Source organism: Numida meleagris, chromosome 1 (genome assembly GCF_002078875.1).
Source record: "Numida meleagris isolate 19003 breed g44 Domestic line chromosome 1, NumMel1.0, whole genome shotgun sequence".
In the NCBI taxonomy this organism is placed as follows: Eukaryota; Metazoa; Chordata; class Aves; order Galliformes; family Numididae; genus Numida; species Numida meleagris.
Genome location: NC_034409.1, coordinates 54472661 through 54493643, shown reverse-complemented (window position 1 = coordinate 54493643; position 20983 = coordinate 54472661). Strand labels below are relative to the sequence as shown.

At 40.3% G+C, this 20983-nt stretch overlaps 1 protein-coding gene across 1 annotated transcript in view; it reads left to right on the top strand.

Moving 5' to 3' along the window:
• Positions 1 to 20983, top strand: part of RFX4 (regulatory factor X4) — a 91384-nt gene that overhangs the window by 33509 nt on the left and 36892 nt on the right. The window contains exons 5-10 of the mRNA XM_021386770.1: positions 6210 to 6271; positions 12051 to 12264; positions 13104 to 13181; positions 15133 to 15296; positions 17621 to 17721; positions 19530 to 19588. Coding sequence (XP_021242445.1) covers positions 6210 to 6271; positions 12051 to 12264; positions 13104 to 13181; positions 15133 to 15296; positions 17621 to 17721; positions 19530 to 19588 — 678 coding nt within the window. The remainder of the gene's footprint in view (positions 1 to 6209; positions 6272 to 12050; positions 12265 to 13103; positions 13182 to 15132; positions 15297 to 17620; positions 17722 to 19529; positions 19589 to 20983) is intronic.

Below are 20983 nucleotides of genomic sequence, written 5' to 3'. Positions count from 1 at the left end.
GAGGTGAGGCTCACCGGCCTGTAGTTTTCTGGGTCATCCTTTCTTAAAAATGGGAATAATGTTTCCCTTTCTCCAGTCACCGGGGACTTCACTGGACAGCTGTGATTTTTCAAATATGGTGGAGAGCGGCTCAGCAACCACATCAGCCATCTTTCTCAGAACCCTAGGATGGATATCATCTGGCCCTGTGGACTTCCATACATTCAGTTTCAGGAGAAGGTCTCGGACTTGTTTCACAGTTACAGTGGGATGGAATCCGCTCCTCTCACCCACACCTCAAGGTTCAGGGTCCTGGCAGACATGGGGAGCCTGACCACCACCAAGGCAAAGCACTTATTGAGCACCTCAGCTTTCTCCATGTCTGAGGAAGCCACTTCTCCATCCTCATTTATCAGAGGGGGAACACTCTCCTTGACCTGTCTCCTCCTGCCTTTGTACTTGTAGAACCCCTTCTTGTTATTTTTCACATCCCTAGCCAAGTTCAGCTCAATCTGCTTTCCTGGTCCTATCTCTACACATGCGGACAACAGCCCTATATTCCTCCCAGGCTTCACAACCCTGCTTCCACTTCACATACATTTCTCTCTTTTCCCTCAGTTTAAGCTGCAGGTCCTTGCTCAGCCATGCCGGTCGCCCGCCTCCTCTACTTGATTTCTTTTGCTGGAGGATGGAGAGCTCTTGCGCTCTCAGGAGGGTGTCCTTAAAGAGCTGCCAGCTCTGTTCTGTTCCTATGCCCTTAAGGACAGTTTCCCAGGGGATCCCACCCAGCAGTTCCTTGAGCAGCTGGAAATTTGCTCTCCTGAAGTTCAGGGTCCTGACTCTGCTTTTTGCCAGGCCTGCATTCCTCCAGATCGCAAACTCCACCAGGGCATAATCGCTACAGCCCAGGCTGCCTCCAATCTTAACCTCTCTAATGCTCTTCTCCACACTGGTGAGCACCAGGTCCAGTAAGGCTTCACCTCAGGTCGGTCCGTCTAATACCTGGACCAGGAAGTTATCCTCAACAGACTCCAGGAATCTCCTGGATTGTCTGCCGCCCGCCGTGCCGCTATCCAAGCAGATATCCAGGTGGTTGAAACCCCTCATCAGGACAAGAGCCTGTGAACGTGACACCTCCTGCTGCTGGAGCAAGAATACTGTACATAGATGAATTTGAGGAGATATCTCACAAGCTTTGCTAAAGATGGAGTTTGTCATGGAGTCTAATCTCCACAGCGGGCAGAATTGGGCGCGGACTGGCTTTGTCTGACTTGCTTTGTAATATCAGATGAGATGTATCAGTGCTAGAAGTAAGATCTTATTCTACATCTAGACCATGACCCATTCTGTAAAGTGATGCAAGTGAGTGGAGAGAAATGGGAGGTTATTGAATGTGAACAAACTCAAGAATACTGCACCTGTACACTGTGCTCTTCCCTCCAGGGCTGTGCAAGTAAGGGAGTGAGGAGTAAGGTACAGACAGTCATGTCTCTTTTCTTCACTCATCTTGGTGGAGCTGGGGGGACAGGAATGATATTTTGTAATGGACTGATTTGATCACTCTCTTTCCTATCAGTGGGACAGAAGCTTTCCTGACCTTTTTCTCAAGGTGATATGTTGTCAAGCCTGCACCAGGCCAATGTGATCCAAAAGGTACCTCTTAGGAGAGCTATTAATAGTAACTCTGTTTGAGGAACCTGGAATCACTTTCTCATTCTGGCAGCATTCAGATGCTGGGTTGCAACTTAATTTGTTTTTATTTCATTACTCTGGAAAGTTCTAGAAGCGTGACTAAAATTATTTCAAATAGAAAAGGAACAAGAGTCATGAAGAAAAACATCCCTCTAGATCAGATGCCCTAAAAAAGTGAAAGTACATTTTGAAAAGCATCAACTGAAACTGTTCCAGGGAAACGAGTTCTTAAAGTGTTCCTCTGTCTGTTGCCCCCAGAGCAAAATTTGACACAAGGAGGAAGGAGAAAAAGATGTCAAATGTTTCCAGACATCTCTGGTTTCTTCCATCCTTATTTGTTAGTGCAAAGACAAATGCATGGGATGCTTTTCTCCCCCTGTTTTGTTTCAGGATCTCACCTCGTGGAATAATTTAGGTGGAATAATTGGGAAATGAAGTTCTCCGTTTGGTAGTGAAAGAACTAAGGAAAAATGGATCATAGGATGAAGGCAGAATTAACGATACACTTCTCGTTTTAAAGGGAAGGCTGTCTCTGCTGTTGCTTCAATCTCAATGCTGGAGATACGCGAATAGGTGCAACGGCAGAAATTACAGCTGGCAGTCATCAGGATGAAGGAATGCACCTTTGCAGCCATTCGCTGGAAACAGAACAGCTCCTGCAGTTAGCCATGCCTGAGGTTAATACGTTGTGTGGACTACAGTACAGATCTTTACAGAAGAAGCGCATTTTTCTAATTGTTGCTCATAAATCTTTCTCTGTTTTGCAAGGTTGCTTAAATAATTTATTTCATTTTGATTCTGCTGTGTGCAGACTGACCAAAAATAAAAGTAGATATTTAATTCAAATTTGTTTAGACACTAAGGTTTAAAAAGCTGGATAAAAATCCAGTTAGCTCCAAGTTCTGAGCAATATATGGTGAATGTTTTACTATCAGCATTGTATACTCAGTGTGAGAGAAAGATAGGGGAAGGCCCTTCCTTGCTGCTTTCACTTTGGCTGCCAAATACATTCAGAGTAGAGCAGGTACTGCCTGTCGGAAGGAAAAGGTTCCTGTACATTCTTCCTGCACCATGCATCAGGGTTCTCTGCTAATGGATTAACCAAATGCAGACCTGGATATATAAGTCCACTGGAAGATGTGGACTATATATGTGCTGCTTTATAATGTAATGAGTTCTGTCTGGCTCTTATGTGCACAACAGGCAATCACCAAGAGAACTCTGAAGCTGCAGAAAGATAAAGCAGTTCTTAACATTTTTATTTTTAATCAAGAAATTCATACAAGATTTTCTGTAGGCAGAAGGAGAGATGAGGTCTTGAGCAGGGCAGAAAGGAAGAGAGGGAGAATGGAAGTAAAGTTTAGCAACTGAAAAGGAAATCAAAGGAGCTTTGCTTTCTGAGATCAATATATGAGGGACAGAAATCATAGATATTATTTGCACCTGAAACTCCTGCACTACATCTATCTCAAAAACAAAAAGCCAAGTAGCATAAAGTAATGCCACGTAAGTTTGATGGAGTTTTACTTGGAAAATACAAAGACTGCATCCCTTTATTCAGCAGATCTCACAGGCAGATAGATTTGTGGTAAATTTAGAGAACTGTTGGGTGAGATTTCAGTTTCACTGAAGGACAATCGTAAAAGTCTTGTTCACTCTAAAATTCCCTTGGATACCACCCATGAGATCTTTTTAGCGCTGCTTCTGTTGAGGAGCCAGCGCTGCTGTGAGAACAGGGACGGGGCTCCATTCAGAACGAGGTTTAAACTGCATGGTCAGGTCTTGCTTCGTTTCTGCTTATGCAACCCCACTGCAGTGATGAAAGGAAAAGATCCAAGTTGGTTTTCAGATCCTAACCTGAGTTTTCCTGCCTGATATCTAGGAACACCCTTCCCCCTTCTCCTTGCAGATGTAAAATTAACTCATTTTGTCTGTAGGTCTTTAAAAGTCAGTACACACTAAATACAATTACGGTGTGTTTTACTGGGAGACTTTTCAAGATGAAAGCATGATTTAAAATCAAATTGCTGGACCCTCTGGTTTTTCCACTTATTTCAGTGCACAGTGAACTCCACTTTGTCCTGGCTGCTCCAGCTTCCTCTCCCCTTTAAGGGAAATCTCACCGCCTTTGGCAATATCATTGCATAGGGATTCATGTAAGTGTAGAGGAATGCAAGCATTTATATGAGCAGCTAGTTCATTTCTTACTTGACTTGTTTCATTCCAATCACAAACACCGATGCTGATGTGTACCGGCACCAAAGCATGCGTGTGCTGTGCTATACATATCTTACACACAAAGCATTAGATCAAAGAATCCTGATGTTTTCTTTCAGAGGTTTGCTAGGTATTTTTGTTGCTAATTACTGGCAAAGAACATTTTAAGAGATGCCCGCTTTTCAGCTGTGTTCCAAAAGGTGTATCTCATTGTTTAAGCATGATGAATTTAAAAAAAGAAACAAAGAAAAGAAAAAAAAAAAGAGAAAGAAAAGAAAAAAAAAAAAGATAGTCTGATCATCTGCTCTGTTATTCTCCTTTCCTGATCACCTCTGCCCTGGTATGTAGAAATTGGCTGATTTATTTAAATCCCAGCAACTCCCATGGCATATGGTTCATAAAGTGGCATTTACAGTGTGCACTGTAACACTTCATCACTACTAGGCAGACTTTGAAAGTAATACGGGTTCATATTGTTCCAAAAAAGAAAAATTAAGGTGAAAGTAAATCTAATACTTAGATTTTCTTTTGAGTCTACTGCTGTAAAATCAACTTTAGGAGAGGAATGGAATTTTCTGAATGACAACTGCCACCAAAAAAGAAAAAAAAAAAAAATCCCCTAACCCAAAAAGCCATCCTCAGAAAGTAGTTCTTCAACACCGCCTTTTTTCCCACAGCCTTGTGGAGCCCCCAACCCTGTCTGCAGAAAATGAAAGAGAGAGGGGTGGGATTAATGTGTAATTAAAGGGAATTTGGAAGGCTGAGATGTTGCGGAATGTTAGATCAGTAGCTGGAACAGCATGTGGTGTTCTTTAGGCAGGCTTCATTGAATCCATACAAAAAAAGAAAGAAGGGCTGCTTGCCTGTCTGCTCATTTATCAAACAGCTAGGCTGAACTTTCACAGCTCCACAAAAGTGTTTTACTGTTTGCTGAAGTTTTGCTCCAGAAATTAAAGCTGAACAACCTTCAGCGAGTCTGAGTCTGCATTTTTGACGTGAGCCACGTTGTGCAAAGCTCTTGGAAAACAGTGCAGGTCAATTTTTTACATGGTGCAAAAGAAAGCTGAGTTGCATGTTGGATTAAAAAAAATATATTACCAAAGAAACAGTCAAATATGTGACATTGTAACATCTTTATTTATGAAGCACCTTTTGATCCAAATACATGTTCCAGAGCTTTCAGTCATCAATCAGGATTAAATATTTATCACAGTGGCAAAATGGCTCACAGGGAAAAAATCTATACTTTTTAATCAATTTTACTTGACATTGTCTTCTGTTTGAACACTTGTATTCCATCTTGTATACCCATTTTTCTTTAATACTATTTGTTCCTCCCCCCCCGCCCCGCAAAATAGGAAACAGTTAGCAATTTATATTGTGAAAGCACAAAATAAGCCACAAATTAAGAAAGGAAGAAATTTCTCTTGTAAGTGAATCTTCAAGGCTTTCTGCATTCTTTCTTGCGTGACTGTTCTGCCAGCTGAGTTTTGCCCCCGCTGCAGACGACACGGAGAATCGGGTTCAGTCCCATGAGGTGCTGAGAGCTGCCTTTCCAGCAACTCCAGCAGAGCTTTTTCATCAGGAGTAGCCTGGCTGACAGTGGATCTGCTCACTGAAGGCGCATTCATTAACTCATTTCCTTAAATACATCTGGTGCTGAAGAAGTTTTGTTTTACAGTAGCAGTGTTCTTTTAATCTCTGCAGATGGAGCGAAGTCCAGATTCTTGACAATATCCTGCTGTTTCTGAGATGTGCTTGTTTTCCAGTTTTCCATAGCGGATAAATTGATTACGACCTATCTTTAGAAAATGCAACAGTGAATCTTCCCTGGTGGAAGTGGTGCCCTTGTCAAATACCAATATCTTTTCACAGAATCCCCTCTGATAAAAGTAGTGTTTAATGGTGGGATCGTGAAGGCCTTTAAAGAAATGTTGCCTCCAAAGCTCTCGAAAGGAAAGTTTCCTCTGGTTGCAGGAAAACCAAGTTTGTTGATCCTGCAAACAGATTTAAATAAATACTCAGCCACTTCTAAGTACAATCTTAATTTAGAGGCAGAAATGGTGTGAGATTTTAAGGAACAGTAATTCCATAAAATTCTTTATCTAAACTGATGGGAGTTATTAAAATTATACTGAGTTTAAAAGCCTATTTCCCTTTTTTCAGCAACAGAAAAAATCAAAAGCTTTCTCCTGATTTTTTACCCATGTATTTGGGTAACATTGCAGTACAGTTTTTCTGCTTATTGGTCTTAATGGTCTGTAATAAATTATTAGCAAATGTTTTCATTTCTCTCTAATATCAGTTTTATTCATTTGCAGATAATAAGGCAACAGTTTCCACAGCTAACGACAAGAAGACTTGGAACCAGAGGCCAATCAAAGTAAGCAGTGTATGGTGTATTATCATCTCACACAGGGCCCCATCTGGCCCTGACTGAATAGAATAGTATGACATCAGGGAATGATTTGTCCAGTCAGGGAATTAAAACCCAATTTTGATACAGTTTCCATTGTAGTTTTACTCTGTCTTATTGATTCAGTGGTGATAGTACTGCATAATCCAATGGAGATCTTTTACTGAACTCATCAACAATATTTTCCATATTTTTTCTACAGTTTGTCTCTTCTCAGCTCATTTTACATGACATAAAGGGCATTCACACTTAGTGCTAATGGAGCTACTGTTGGTGACCGGGAAATCACAGCTGGTTAACATCACGTTTAAGTGTGGAGGATAAGTGGTAGAATGCTATGTGGGATTTAGCTAGAAATATATATTGGCTTAAACTGAAATTGTCCACAGACCTGGATTTAATCACAGTTTTTGCCGTGTAACAAGATCCAACGTCTCTTTACACAATCAAGGAATTAGTTTATCGCCTTATCCAAAAGATGGTTCTTCCCAAAAGCATTTCATCCTAACAGTTCATTCCAGAATGAGAAGTAGATTCAGACAGAAGAATGCACTTCATATTCTATTTGAGTTTTTCCAGTTGTCTTTATCTACATCTTGAGATTCTTCTAACTTTTATAACTCGGCTTATCTTTGTCTAGAGCAGCCATCTTTAAGTAGCTAATCATAGATCCGAAATTTCTTCGAAAACTTCGAAACTTTTGAAAGTTCAGACACACTATAACAACACTCAGCTACCAGAAATCACTCAGGTGTAAATCTGGATTAGTCCAACAGCGTATTAGGAAAGCCTGGTAGGTCAGGACTCAGAGCATCAGAATTTTGCACTAAGTTACACAGAAGCTTGTAAAGATGATGAAAGCATGCACAGGTTGCTTTATGGAACATCTCATATGACAGCGCCCTTTGTCAGCCATAAAGTCATTCTGGTACTGGCTACAACTTTGTTATTTGTCTTCCTGTTTAAACAAAGAATGAGCACCGGTGTATTCCCAAACTGAAGCTGCTCTAGCAGCTCAGAAGTCTCTCAGAGAGGCAAGATGCCTTTGATCAGCTGACTGAAAGTGTCTTACATTTGCAAAAACAATGTCTCTTTGCTCTCTGTGGGGCTAAAAATCAATGAGATTTAACAGCTCTTGTATATTTTCCCCCTAACCTGCATGCCTACTGAAGGGGCTTTCAGGTCTTATACTCTTTTAATGCTGTCTAGTTCTGATCCCTATCTAGCAAGCGAGATGTTTTTGAAAGCGCTCTGCAGAATCCTAGGTCCTTGATAGTCCCTAGTAATGCTTCTGAGAGAGATTATAGTCACTCAAATTTCACAGCCTCAGTAGGTATAAAATGGAGTTCTTCTGGTCCAAAAGAGGATGCCTACATTTTCATCAGTGGTTAACACCCCAATGATTATAGCATACAGAGAAGCAATTTGATCCAGTGAAGAGGGGAGGTGTAAACACATTTGCACTTTACAGAATTGTAGGGGTTGGAAGGCACTTCTGGAGATCATCTAGGCCAACTCCCTGCTAAAGCAGTTTCCCTACAGTAGGTTCCACAGGAAAGGGTCTGAGCAGGTTTTGAATATCTCCAGAAAAGGAGACTCCACAACCTCTCTGGGTAGCTTGTTCCCGTGCTCTGTCACCCTCAAAGTAAAGAATTTATTTCTCATATTCATATGGAACTTTCTGTGTTCCAGTTTGTGCTCGTTGCCCCTTGTTCTGTCACTGGGCACCATTCAAAAGAGTCTGGTCCTATCCACTTGACTCCCCTCCATTAGATATTTATAAGCATTGATAAGATCCCCTCTCAGCCTTCTCTTCCCCAGGCTGAACAGTCTCAGGGATCTCAGCCATTCCTCATGAGGGAAGACCCTTATGGGGTCTCTCGTACGGAAGATGCTCCAGGCCCCTCACCGTCTCAGTGGCCCTCTGCTGGGCTGGACACAGCGCTCCAGATGTGGCCTCAGCAGGGCAGAACAGAGGGGAAGGGTCACCTCTCTCGACCTGCTGGCCATGCTCTTTGTCATGCATCCTGGGATGCCATTGGCTTCTGGGCCAGAAGGACACACTGCTGGCTCATGGCCAACCTGTTGCCCACCAGGACACCCATGTCCTTCTCTGCAGAGCTCCTTTCCAGCAGGTCAGTCCCTCGCATGTCCCAGTGCATGTGGTTATTCCTCCCCAAGTGTAGGACTCTGCAGTTGTTCTTGGTTGAGAAGAACCCTCATTAGGTTCTTCTCTCCCAATCCTGTCCAGCTCTTTCTGAATGGCAGCACAGCCTTCTGGTCTGCCAGCCACTCCTCCCAGCTTAGTATCATCAGCAAGCTTGCTGAGGATGGACTGTATTTCTTTATCCAGGTCACTGATGAAGATGTTGAATAAGACTGGTCCCAGCACTGACCCCTGGGGAATGCCACTGGTTACAGGTCTCCAAGTAGACTCTGTGCCACTGATCACAACTGTCTGAGCTCTGTCAGTCAGCCAGCTCTCAATTCACCTCACTATCCACTTGTCTATCGCACATGCACATTGTACTTCTTTGCAATGATTACACTCCCTGATAGACCCAATACAGCTATAACAGAGGTCTGCTTTTATTTTCAGAAACATCTGATTGCATTTCAGTTGTGTTATGTAAATAAATTACTTTATGCATTAACACTTCAGTCCTTTTATCACCCACTGTGCTGACCAATTGTTGCCAGTATGATTTTCATTCCATTTCCTTGCTACTGCCAAGGAAACTCAACCACAGAAGTGGTTGAGATCATCTGGCTTCACACTGCTCTGCCTTCAGTCTTTTTATAGAATGACTCCCTTGTAGCATTTCAAAGTTCAGAGCTACAATGGCACTATACTCTTGGTCATCTGTTGTGAGGCTTTCTCTTTTGCAGCTGGGTTTATTCCTGTAAGCATGCAGCTGTTCTCTATCACACTGAGCTTAGAAACAGTTCCACCACAGGTGAGCCATGAGAAGGCATCTAAGTAGAAAAGCTCATTTCTTTCTGTACTGCAGCTTGAAACTTTTCTATTATGTACACAAGCAGTTATTTAAACTGATAGGAACTATATGCAGTGACGGGAGTTTTACTTTTTCCTTTAACAGCGTTGTACTGTAGATTCTGGATCCATGAAAGGAAAAATTATTCTATTTACTGCAGAAGTGATTGTGTGATCTGCCCACTATTTCCTTACAGATCAAACTTTCAAGACGTGTTTATTGATTTCAGTTTGATTGTGGGTGGTTAGTTGTTGTCATTTTTGTTTTCTTTTTTTTCTGTTAGAAGTGAAAAAAGAAAAGTGCTAAGAAAAAGAATATTTGTAAACTGCACCAGTGATTTTTTGCCATTTGGGATGGTAAAATTTGCAGATAGCTTCCTCCTTCCTCAAAATTTCTCTGTTAATTTGGTTATTGCTGTCTACATGATTGTGAAGCTACCTGGCAATCTCTTTCATGTAGTATACTGCCAAGTGAAATATACCAGACGTTAAATAATGCCCAGTGACATTCTACTATAGTTTGGAGGCTTTTATTCCTTCTCTTTTTTTTTTTTTTCCCTAGAATTGATAAGAAGAAACTTAACATAGGAGACTGACCTGCTTAAGTTATACAAACCTCTCAGCCTGTCTTGAACTTTTGCAGTCCTGCCTCCTGTGGCCTTATATTTTCCTTATTCTTTTTTCTTTTTTCTTTTTCCCATTCTCTCAGTAATTTGTGGCAGTAGTTCCCAGTAGCATTTCCTTTCCCTTTTCCCATTCCCAGACATACCAAGCTCACAGGATATAAGTAAGCAGGCTTTATGGCTGTTAATACACAGCGCATGCATGACAGCTGCTACCAAACTGGGACCTTGAGCTGCAATCTGGAGTTGTTACCATTTAAGCTAAAAAAAAACCAAAAAACAAATGAACTTCTACAGCTGGTGTATCATTTGGTGTAGCTTGACACATGTAATGTCTGGCCGAATCAGCCTTCTTAGCGTCCTTCGCTCTGGTTTGTCCTTTTAACAGGCATAAAGCAGAAAGGATCCCATTCAAATGAAGCCAGTGAAACATGTGACATGCACAGCTATGGTGTCCAAGCAAAAACTCACCATCAGCTGTCTGTAACAGAGTAGGATGGATCTGGAGCCTGACTTCTGGTCTGGAATATACATTTTGGTCTAAGCCCTGACATGCAGATTTGGAGCAGATAGTGTGGCTTTCTAAGGTATTGAAGGAAGGAAGTCCTATTCATATCATGTCAGATTAATGTTTTAATAAATATCCCCTGGATTATTCAATATGGAGTTCAAGATATCTTTTATTTTTATTTCATTTACTAATGGATGACATGGAACATCCTCAGTCGGAATGGTAAGGGCGGCACATATGAGAAGGTTCCTGCAGCTCCCCAGGCCTCCTCTCAGCCCATCTGTGCTGGTAGACAAGATTAGGGCTTCCAGCTATTTGCCACTACTTTCTGTTGGAGATTATAACACGCGCCGATTTGCGGGTGAATGACTGTGAGTGAATCTGCTCTAGAAAAAAATTACCTTAGCTTAAGCTACCATCGGTTAGACACTGCTCTTTCACTGTTTAAATGGATGATGTTAGTAAAGCCAGATGCTTTTCCTAAAGCAAACTAGGGTCCACTGAAGTGAATTGATCTGCTGGTAGCACCCTAAAAATAGTAAGTGTCTGGGGAGGATGACAAACCCCTGGAGAAGGTCACCTCTCCTACCACCGCAGCTGGATCCAGAAGTGAAAGTCTCATCCCGGTCTGATAGGCTGTAAGGAGGGAACTGGAAGATCATAGAAAATTCCCTTTAAGAAAATAGAGTCGATCAAAGGTACAAAAGCAATACAATTTTATGTTGCCTTTTGTAACAATTAAAAATGTAGCTGATGTGGTGGTGGGGCTTACAGCCGAGAAAATGAAGTAAATGTTAGTAAAATCACAGAGCGAATGAGGTTGTCTCTGCTGCTGTGATGCAAAGGTTAGCCTGGATAATGAGTGCTCCCATTATCACCTATAATAATGCTAAGCCATGACACAACTGTGTGCCATAAGGCCACCGATCCGTTCTTGTAGTGCAGCCACGCCGTGTAACTCCCACTGTGCTCTACGCAGGCAGAGTTACAGTGCTGTGTAGTATCCTGTGCTGATCCAAGACCAATTATGATGCTAGGTTATGAGGCACATCATTTTGAACTGTACACGTTCTGCTGTTCATTGCTTTCAAGCACACACTCTATTTTCCCCCCTCTCTTTTCATTGCAGTGTTTTCAGGTTTTGAAACATTTCTGATCAGTTTGCTTGTGATTAAGACTTGTGCTATTCAGGGATCAAAGAGGCCCTCGACAGTCTGAGAAGAAATAACAACAGAAGGGCCAGACCAGAGGGGCTGTACCTCTGCTTATTGCTAAACTAGGGGAGCAGCTGCACAGCACAGCTCTGCCAGCAAGTAGCTTTAGGATGCGCTTTTAAATAATAAGAAAAAAACATAGAACTCCATTATTCTTCTGCCCTGCAACCGTCAGCTTTATTAACTCTGAAGAGAGCAGCTTTTACCACAAAGAAATTGGAAAACCCAGTGTATTGCCACAATACTCCGCTACTGAATCAATGCTTGTTAATAACACAGAAACTATCACAAAGTCTGTTGTGCTATAGAAATTACTAGCATTGTCAATTTCTCTTACTCTCATATGTTTATTTTATAATTTTCAAACAATCTACTTCATGAAATGTACCTCTCTGTGTATCAGGTACCATTATTATGGAATTGCAGTGAAAGAAAACTCTCAGTATTACGACGTGATGTATTCTAAAAAAGGAGCAGCCTGGGTCAACGAAACAGGAAAAAAAGAAGTAACCAAACAGACAGTGGCATATTCACCACGGTCCAAACTGGGAACATTACTGCCAGAGTTTCCAAATGTCAAAGATCTAAATCTGCCAGCCAGTCTGCCAGAGGAGAAGGTAACACTTTGGAAATGTTTTCTCAGCCTGTCCTGTATTTTTTTTCCGTGCTTTGGATGAAAACTTCATCTAAAATATAAAGACTTTGAATTAGATTAAGTTCAATAATGCTTTGATTTTATTTATGGGGAACTTAACTGCTTGTAATAGTAAGAAATACCTTTCCTTAGCATAGGCAGCTGATGCTATCAGATGTAAAGCATATCTAAAGCCTATGCACACTCTTCTTTCAAAGTTGTATTGCATACAGCAGGAAAGGCTTGAGGGTGATTGGTTAAATCACGAATAACAAGACCCCAGTTTTCTGTTTTAGCAATATGTGAACCCATTTGTTGGCAAACTGAAAAGCAAATCCAATGCTTTCTTGTGGGGAGAGGAATTTAATGCATTTCTTATCCTTCTAGGCTGGAAATTAAAAGAATCCTGTCTGCACCTATGACAAAAGTGCTCTGACTGTTCTTGGCTGAGCTTCCTAGTTTTCTGATGCTATTCACATGTGTAGTATCAATGTAGAGTGGACAAAAGAGTAGGGTTTTATAGTTCTTTATGTCCTAATTAGGGCCACATTCTCGTCTTTGATCTCACTGAGGTTTTTTGCTCCTCTTACATTTGAAGAATCCCATTGACATAGAAAAATCCATGAATTCAAAGAGAGAATTTACCTTTAAGAAGAAAACTCATGTTAAAGCTAATCTAACTAGACTCTGATTTCATTACTTTTGCAATTGTGCATAGGTAAGATAAGAAAAAAACTTACTTTTTTGTGTTCTGATATTTTTAAAAGCAGATTTCTTAAAGTGGAATGATCTTTTGTATGTCTCCCTCTCATTCTTTTTCAGGTTTCTACCTTTATTATGATGTATAGAACTCACTGTCAGAGGATACTAGACACTGTAATAAGAGCAAACTTTGATGAGGTATGGTTAGAAACTGCAGCTGTAGTTTAATGATACGTAAGGTATGAATGGATCTGAGAGCTTATTTTGAATTTGATATTACAAACATATGGTTTTGTGGTAGCTAAGCCTTTTCATGAATAATGAAGAATAGCTATACTTGAGTACATAATATGTCATTGATAGCATTAAATCTCACTTATACCACTACGCGAGTTAGAGGAAGGAAAGCAGTGGGAATGTTTTTGTCTCTCCATCAGGATTAAGGTGGCAATATCCTCTTACAAGATGTTGGACAATCCAGATCTTACATCTCAAGAGGTGTATCCATCACCATTTTCCTAAGCTTTGAGTTTGAACTGAGCTCTGTTTGAAGGAATTCCTCTGAGTGTTCAGCACAAACCCAGGGCAGGTGCTGCAGACAAAATGGTGTTCTCTGATAGTCCGTTAACAATGGGCAAGGAGCTGGGGGGCCTAGAGCCTCCATGACATCCCAGTAAACCTGCACCTAAAGTCTCCAGTTCCTCGGTTATTTTGCAGTGCAGCCAGGAACACACACATTGCTCAACTGTTGTTATGATTCATTAGGAATAGATAAGATCTGTACCTGCTGGATATTGAACTGAACCTGAGGGTTTTCTGGCAATTCATGCATACAGTCCTACAATTAGAGGTGAATGGCTACAAACATCAGACATTACTGGGATGCAAAGAGTTTTATATCATATGTGGAGAAATCTTCACTGCTATGATAGCAAATCTGACCATAGAGATGCTGAGGGCCTTATTCAAATATAACACCCAGCTTGGAAAAAGTCAAAGGAAATAGGTCTTTTGACTCTGCATTCTGAACAAAAGCAGAGAATTCCCTCCATTTTTCCATCTCACTCTTGTTCTCACGCTTTTCTGATTTAAAGCTGAGGCTTGTTTAAGTCATTGCACGAATCTAGGTTCTTCCTTGCAAGAAAATTATTTTTTCATCATTACTTTACCTCTTTTCACACTTTCTAGTGTGTCTCTCAGATCATCTCCTATTCATGTTTAAGTGGGAACCCAGAAGCGTAATAAAATATTTAAGTCTGACATACAGATTAGAGAAAACCAAAACCCTCTGCTCCTTCACTCCAAGCCCACTGATTCAGTGAGAACACATATTCAGGAAGTTTTGCTGGATCAGTCTCAGAATACTTTCTTCAGGGGAGGATGTTGTATTTTTCTAGGGAATCTGTCAGGATCAACGGTGACAAGATATAAATGACAAATATTATTTACTGCCCCTGGTTACAGTTACTTATTTCAATACAAATTGTGTGTAAAAAGGTTATCACTTAGAAATGCTGGTGTTCTAACCCCTGTGTAATTGACCATGTCATTCACTTAGTAACACCTTTATTTCCTAAATGACAGTTTTCAGATACATCTTATGCTGTGTCTGAAATTTCCTCCCCATTTTCTTTTTTGCCTTTCTCCATTCTTTCTTCACTTTCCTTCATAGCAGAGGAGAGAAAGAAGAAATCATTGCTGCTTTTCTTTAGTCACTGTATTAAGATCTCCAAAGTGTTTCTTTTCAAAATTAATGCAGAAAATGGTATATTGGCCCCCATCACCACGTGCTACCTTCCTGTCCCTCCCCACACCAAGCCTCAGTTTCATTACTTCATATACAGGGACAGAGAGAAAAAGGTTTGATATGTGGAAGCCAAGGAGTTACACTCATGTGATGGAATGTGAAAATACTGTGGTACCCATGGGCCTCTCAGCTGTAGGAACACAAAGGTACCCTGTCTCCAACTCAGAATGTCTCCTTGCCCTTTGGTTCATTATACCACTCTGCAACAGGCTAAGTATAAGCCTGTCTAGTTAAGGAATATGCCTTGTCTGTGTTGTATATCAGCAATCCAGCTGTGAGACTGAAATAAACTCTATCTCAACAGGATCTCTTAAATGTCCCCACTCCTTCTCATGATTGCAGGTTCAAAGTTTTCTTCTGCACTTTTGGCAAGGGATGCCTCCTCATATGCTGCCTGTACTGGGTTCTTCAACTGTAGTGAATATAGTCGGAGTTTGTGATTCGATTCTGTACAAAGCGATTTCTGGAGTTTTGATGCCAACGGTACTGCAAGCACTACCCGACAGGTCAGTATAACTAGTAATAAGGCCACTTCTACATAGCTCAGCTGTCTTTATTATATATCTTCTCTTTGCAAATGACAGAAAGCTGCTTGTTGCCACCTGAGTTTAAGTCACATGCCAATCCAAAGGAGCAGAACAGCTGACATGTTTGTGAAGAAATATTTCGATTTTAACAACACATGTTGTGAAAAGTGTGACATTTTTTGTGTGATAAAAGGATAAGACCTTCTTGGTTTATTGGCATCGAGATGATAGTCATGTCCCAGCTTTGGGGGAATATCAGAAATCTGCAGGCTGCAGAATGACGCGTTCCTCCATCTTCTGAAAGTTTCAGACACTTTTCTGCTAATCTGGCATAGCAACATAACAGTACTCTGAATAACAGTGACAAAAGCTAGCCTGGCTGCTCTGTTTGTAAATACTCCCATGCATATTCAGGCACTGCAACCTAAGCATTTGTTTCTGTTTACGCTCTTGGAACCCAATTGTTATTCTGCTTGCCAAGAGCAGAAAATATGAAGATCATACTTGAGAAGTCTCAGACAACCGAGATTAATTTAAATGCTATACTGTGATGAACAGATGCACACTTATTTTAGGATCGCTTTATTAATATTAACAAGGATTTGACTCCTTTGTTTCAGAGCTCAGTTTTCTTTGCCAATCCACACTGCAGATCTCATCTTTTCTCTTCTTACCTGGAGTACATCTGAGTCCAAGAAATCTTAATTATATAGAGAAAACAGAACAGCTATCAACATTTCACAGCAAAAAGTGTAATCGCTGAGTGTAGTCAACCTGTTCCTCCCTTTGATTTTCCTAATATAAACATCAGGAAACATTATTTTTCTAAATACTTATTCACCTTTAGTACTATTTGACTGATGCTTTCCTGAGGTTGAGTAATTTGTTAAGTTTATTCCTCTAAGAGTTTATTATTGGCATTGTAAATTTGGCCTTCGGGATTTTAATGCAGCTCTAATTAGAGCAAATGTTTTTGAGATGCCATTCTATGCTCCTAAATTGGTGAATGCTGTTCACACTGTATGACTGCTAAAGTACAGGCAAAGTATTTTATCCATGAGAAACCTGTTACAAGCACGGGATTTCCTTGATAAGATATGTGTGTTTTTACAGGCTTTGCCCCTCATCCAACCCCCCCCNCCAAAAAAAATCTATTTCATTGGAAGGATTAAACAGAACAGCAGTCCTTTTCTCAAGCTGCTTAGTTCTTTCATAGCAAATAAGGAGAGACTTGAGTGTGAATATAGACTTTTGTAATGCATATAAAGGGCCAGATTGTGGCTATTAAGCCATAGCCTGCACTGGAGGGGGTGAAGAAGGGTCTCATTGCAATGGAAGCTCCTGAAGGAAATCTTGCTGACTCAGCCAGAATCCTCTGAGGGACTTCCTGGGAATGAATGTTGGTTGTACAGAAAAAACACTTTTTAGTGGATGCAACAGTTGTCATCCATCTGCTATCCTAGGTGTCTCTGCAAAGCAGATCAGGTCTATGGCAACAGTTATTTTACCACCTCTGTCCTCTGCACAGTGTGTGCTGGAGTACAAACAGAATACCTGCCTGGCAGAACGAAGTAAAATTCCTTGTATCTTTCCCCTGTCTATGTGTTGAGTGTTGCTAGAAGCAGTGCAGCTCAGTCTGGCAGGACCAAGTGCAGGGCTCCCCTACAGCATACCCTGAACTTTTCCTGGAAATTGTCATTTTGTACTGAGCAATTTAGAAGAAGGGCCTTCCAAATTTAGAAGGAAATGACGGGGCCATCCAGGAAAGAGTTATAAGGAAGAAGAGGGAAATCTCCTTCATCTGGGAAAGTTCCTTTCTTGCTCAGAGCTAAGCAGGCAGGTTCTGCTTTGCCCCCACACATCATCTAGAAATTCCAGCCCGTCACAGCCACCCACTCATTGGCTTCAGTCTGCAGAACAGTTGGTTATTGCTTCACTTACATGTGCCTGTGTCCATTTGTATAAATTTGGGCACAACTGGCCTGAAATCCCAAGCTTGATCTATTGTCTTCTTTAAAGAATTGTGATTTTATGTTTTTATATTTTATGATTTTATCTTAAGCTAAAAAAACTCATTTATAAGTATCAATACAGTGCAGTACAGAGACTTTCATTCTCTGTGGTGTTACATTTCTCTGGAAAGGTTTTCAGAAGTTTTCCTTCATGCCTACAGACCAAAACATGTTCAGCAACTCCGCATAATAGTGAGGTGTAAGTAACTGACCCATACTCTTCACACATTCACAGATTTTATAGAATAATGCACAGACTACATGTTCTGATGTAGTGATTTCTCTTCTCAGTTTGACACAGGTGATCAGAAAGTTTGCAAAGCAACTGGATGAGTGGCTGAAAGTAGCTCTCCATGACTTGCCAGAAAACCTACGAAATATCAAATTTGAATGTAAGTATTGCAAAATCTCTCCTATTAATCTGGGAAATATGTAACATTTATTGTTTACAAATTAATTGGAAGTGAACCTTGTGTTCTTTTAAGAATTAAATACTGACAGCATTGTAAATCTTGCATTCACTTCCAATCTCCACTTGCTCGTGAGAACCAATTTCATTTAGTGAAATGAGGCACTGCTTGAAGTGAGAAAAATTACTTTTCCTTTCTTGTGAGTTCTGATAAGAAATTAATTTTGTTGGTAGTAAGCAAACATTCGGGATGATATTAGGCAAAGAAAATTATTAAACAAACCTTTAGGGTAGCACAATTTGAATACAGCTTGAGGCCCTTGCTCAAAAAAGTGCCAGAGTTAAAAATGAAGGAGATCAAATTACCCTGTCACCACAGGAAAGGGCACTAGCCCTATTCAGACGTGCTTTGTAGATGCCTGCAGTGCACATCACCTATTGATAAAGCCTGCTTTATTTCACGGCTCTCAATTCTTTGCCTTTCATGAGCACTAAATTCCACACCACAAAGTTAAAGGGGGAAAAAAAAAACTAATTTAGGAGAAGGATTAACTATTTTGATCAGCACGGAAAATTAGAAGTATATTTTACAGAGAACATTCTAGGATGTAAATTAGAATAACTCATTTTAGGTTTTTGTGTGTTGTTTACTAATTCATTTTAAAAGTTACAGAAAGTCAGAGCCGAGAACATGCTTTATCGCATCTTTCTCTGTTCAAAAATAAATATCAAAGATCTGCAACAATTTTCCAGTTCTGCAGGGAAAGAGAAAGAGACAGCCGATGCACTTTCTACTCATTCTTGAACAATGCTTTTTAACTGCCTCTGTGTATAGCACAGAGGGAACTCCTACTCTGTGACTACATCTAAGGCCTGTTTAGATAGATCTGCAGGTCTTTTGTGATTTTATCATAAGAAAAAACTTGAGTGCATCCGAGCACACACATGAACCTTTGTCATTTCTGCAGTTGTTTCCTCCTAATCAAAAGTTGTGATGGTGTATACAGCCAAAGGAATTACTGAACGGAGTAACTGCAAGTCTTAGTTGTATCTGCAGTTCTTAAATCATATAATTCAGACAAAATATGGTCAATAAAACATTTTAAAAGTCCAGTTTCCAAGTACAGGAAGTATCTTAATACAAGGTCCAAATCCTCTTGGAAAGAGATAAAATAAGAGAGATGGCAAGTACCTCCCAGGTCCTGTTATGCCATAGCATGTTAGAGAGTAATGTAACCACTTTTAGAAATTTCGATCATATCTTACCTGAAACTGTTTCAGATTTTAGCTCCTACCTTAGTCCAGTCTGAAGGCTCCTCCAAAATCTGCTTGCATTAAGACTTAGGAAACTTTTCTAATTTCCTGATGAAGTGTTGCCGTCGTTATGTTTTGCCCACTTCTTCTTGCACCAACATTTTTCTTCCTGTTAAATAGTTCTGTCTTTACGGTTTTCAGCTCTTTTGTGTATCAAGATAAAATTTGCTATGCTAAACAAGCGAAGTTCTTCCATTGTCCTCTGTGTTTCTCTTGTCCTCTGGTTATTCACAGCATCTATAAATCATCACTTGTAATATGCCTCTGTAAAATTGATTGAGTGCCTAGATTTAAGGTTTTAGGTCAAGGCTTAAACTAAGTTAAAACTGAGCTATTCATGCAAACAGAATGTTGCAACACTTGAGTGTAAGAAACTGGATATATTTTTTCAGTGCTGATTTTAATTCAGAATTTTCAGAAATAAAGATTTTATTTATTTAGTACAGTATGTAAATACGTATCTCCTCTTTCCTACAGTGTCCAGAAGATTCTCACAAATACTCCGGCGACAGACATCACTAAATCATCTCTGCCAAGTAAATATTTCAGTTACCTGAGTTTGCTGAATGCCATGTTTACTGACTTGTAAAATAATCCATTAAACTGACAAGCTGGACTTTACTCAGAGAGGAAAAGATCATGTTAGCAGTTTGTTTCCAATATTTACTATGACCATCTTTACAAAATCAAGGACTAATCAACAAGAATACTTTGCTAGAGAACTGGCAGCCACTGATCATTAAATTAAGCAGAAAAGTTTTCTGAAACAAATTTAGGATTTGATTTGAAGAGTTAATTCATTACCATGAAGTAAGGAAGAGATGATCCACTGGTTTCAGTGTGGCTTGAATCGGGCCTATTACAAAGGCAGAAAAATTTGTATATGTCTGACAAAAAGCATGCTATAAATCAAATGCAAATTAGTAAAAAACAAAAACGTTGAACCACTTGGGTTTTAAATAAAAATATTCTTACAGCCATAGCAAGGGAATGTAAGAAAATCACCCTGAAGTGTTTGGTTTCACCAGCTGGTTTAGGTGACAATTACCTATCAAAAATTAATGCGACCAAACTCTATGTACCACAAAATAGGGGAGGATGCGTTGAATTCATTGAGGTTTCATATTGAAGCAGATAGTTTGCTTTCCTTATCACTTTCAAAGCTCTGCATTTAAAAGGTATATCCAGCACTCCAGGTTAACCCTGAGAGTCAGGAAGCCCACAAAAGAAACCTGGGAGGGAGAAACGCTTCTGGAAGGACACGTTTGTAGATTTCTTCCCTCCATTATTTCAGTGGTGGAGACAGAAATGCCAGTGCTACCTTTCCCAATAGTGGAACATCACTGAACTTTGGAGGTTCATAGAGGTTCAGAGGAAATTAATGTACAGAGACCACAACCTTCTTCATCAGGCTTGGGATCCAACAGTCTACTGACACTGAAGTATTATTCAAATGCATAATTTCCTTGGGGAATCTGATAACCTTAGTGTGGGCTACTCATCTCTGCTTAACTTACAGAGATCTGATGTGTGTTGTATGACCTTGAAATTTTGTCACATTTTGTTGCGGTTGGACTTGATGATCTTTAAGGTCTTTTCCAACCTGAGCAATTCTATGATTCTATGATTCCTTTTCTCTCACCCTATTCTCGCCGTTATCACCAACAGAACCCTGTGTCAACCAGCCAAGAGGCAATTCTAATAGAGAGGCAAATGCTTTTCAGCTTTTTCTTGTGCCTGAGGGAAGAATGGGAGTCTTCATAGTTTGGGAGAGGGTGGTTTGCAAACCCTTGTAGAGTTCCTTTGGTTTTGGCTTCATTTTTGCTCTTGCTTTTTGACTTTGACCTGAAGCAAACTGAAAAACCAATGGAGCTGTTTTAATTTGAGGAGTCCAGATTTAGGGTTGTTTATTTGGGTTTGTGGTGAGTGAG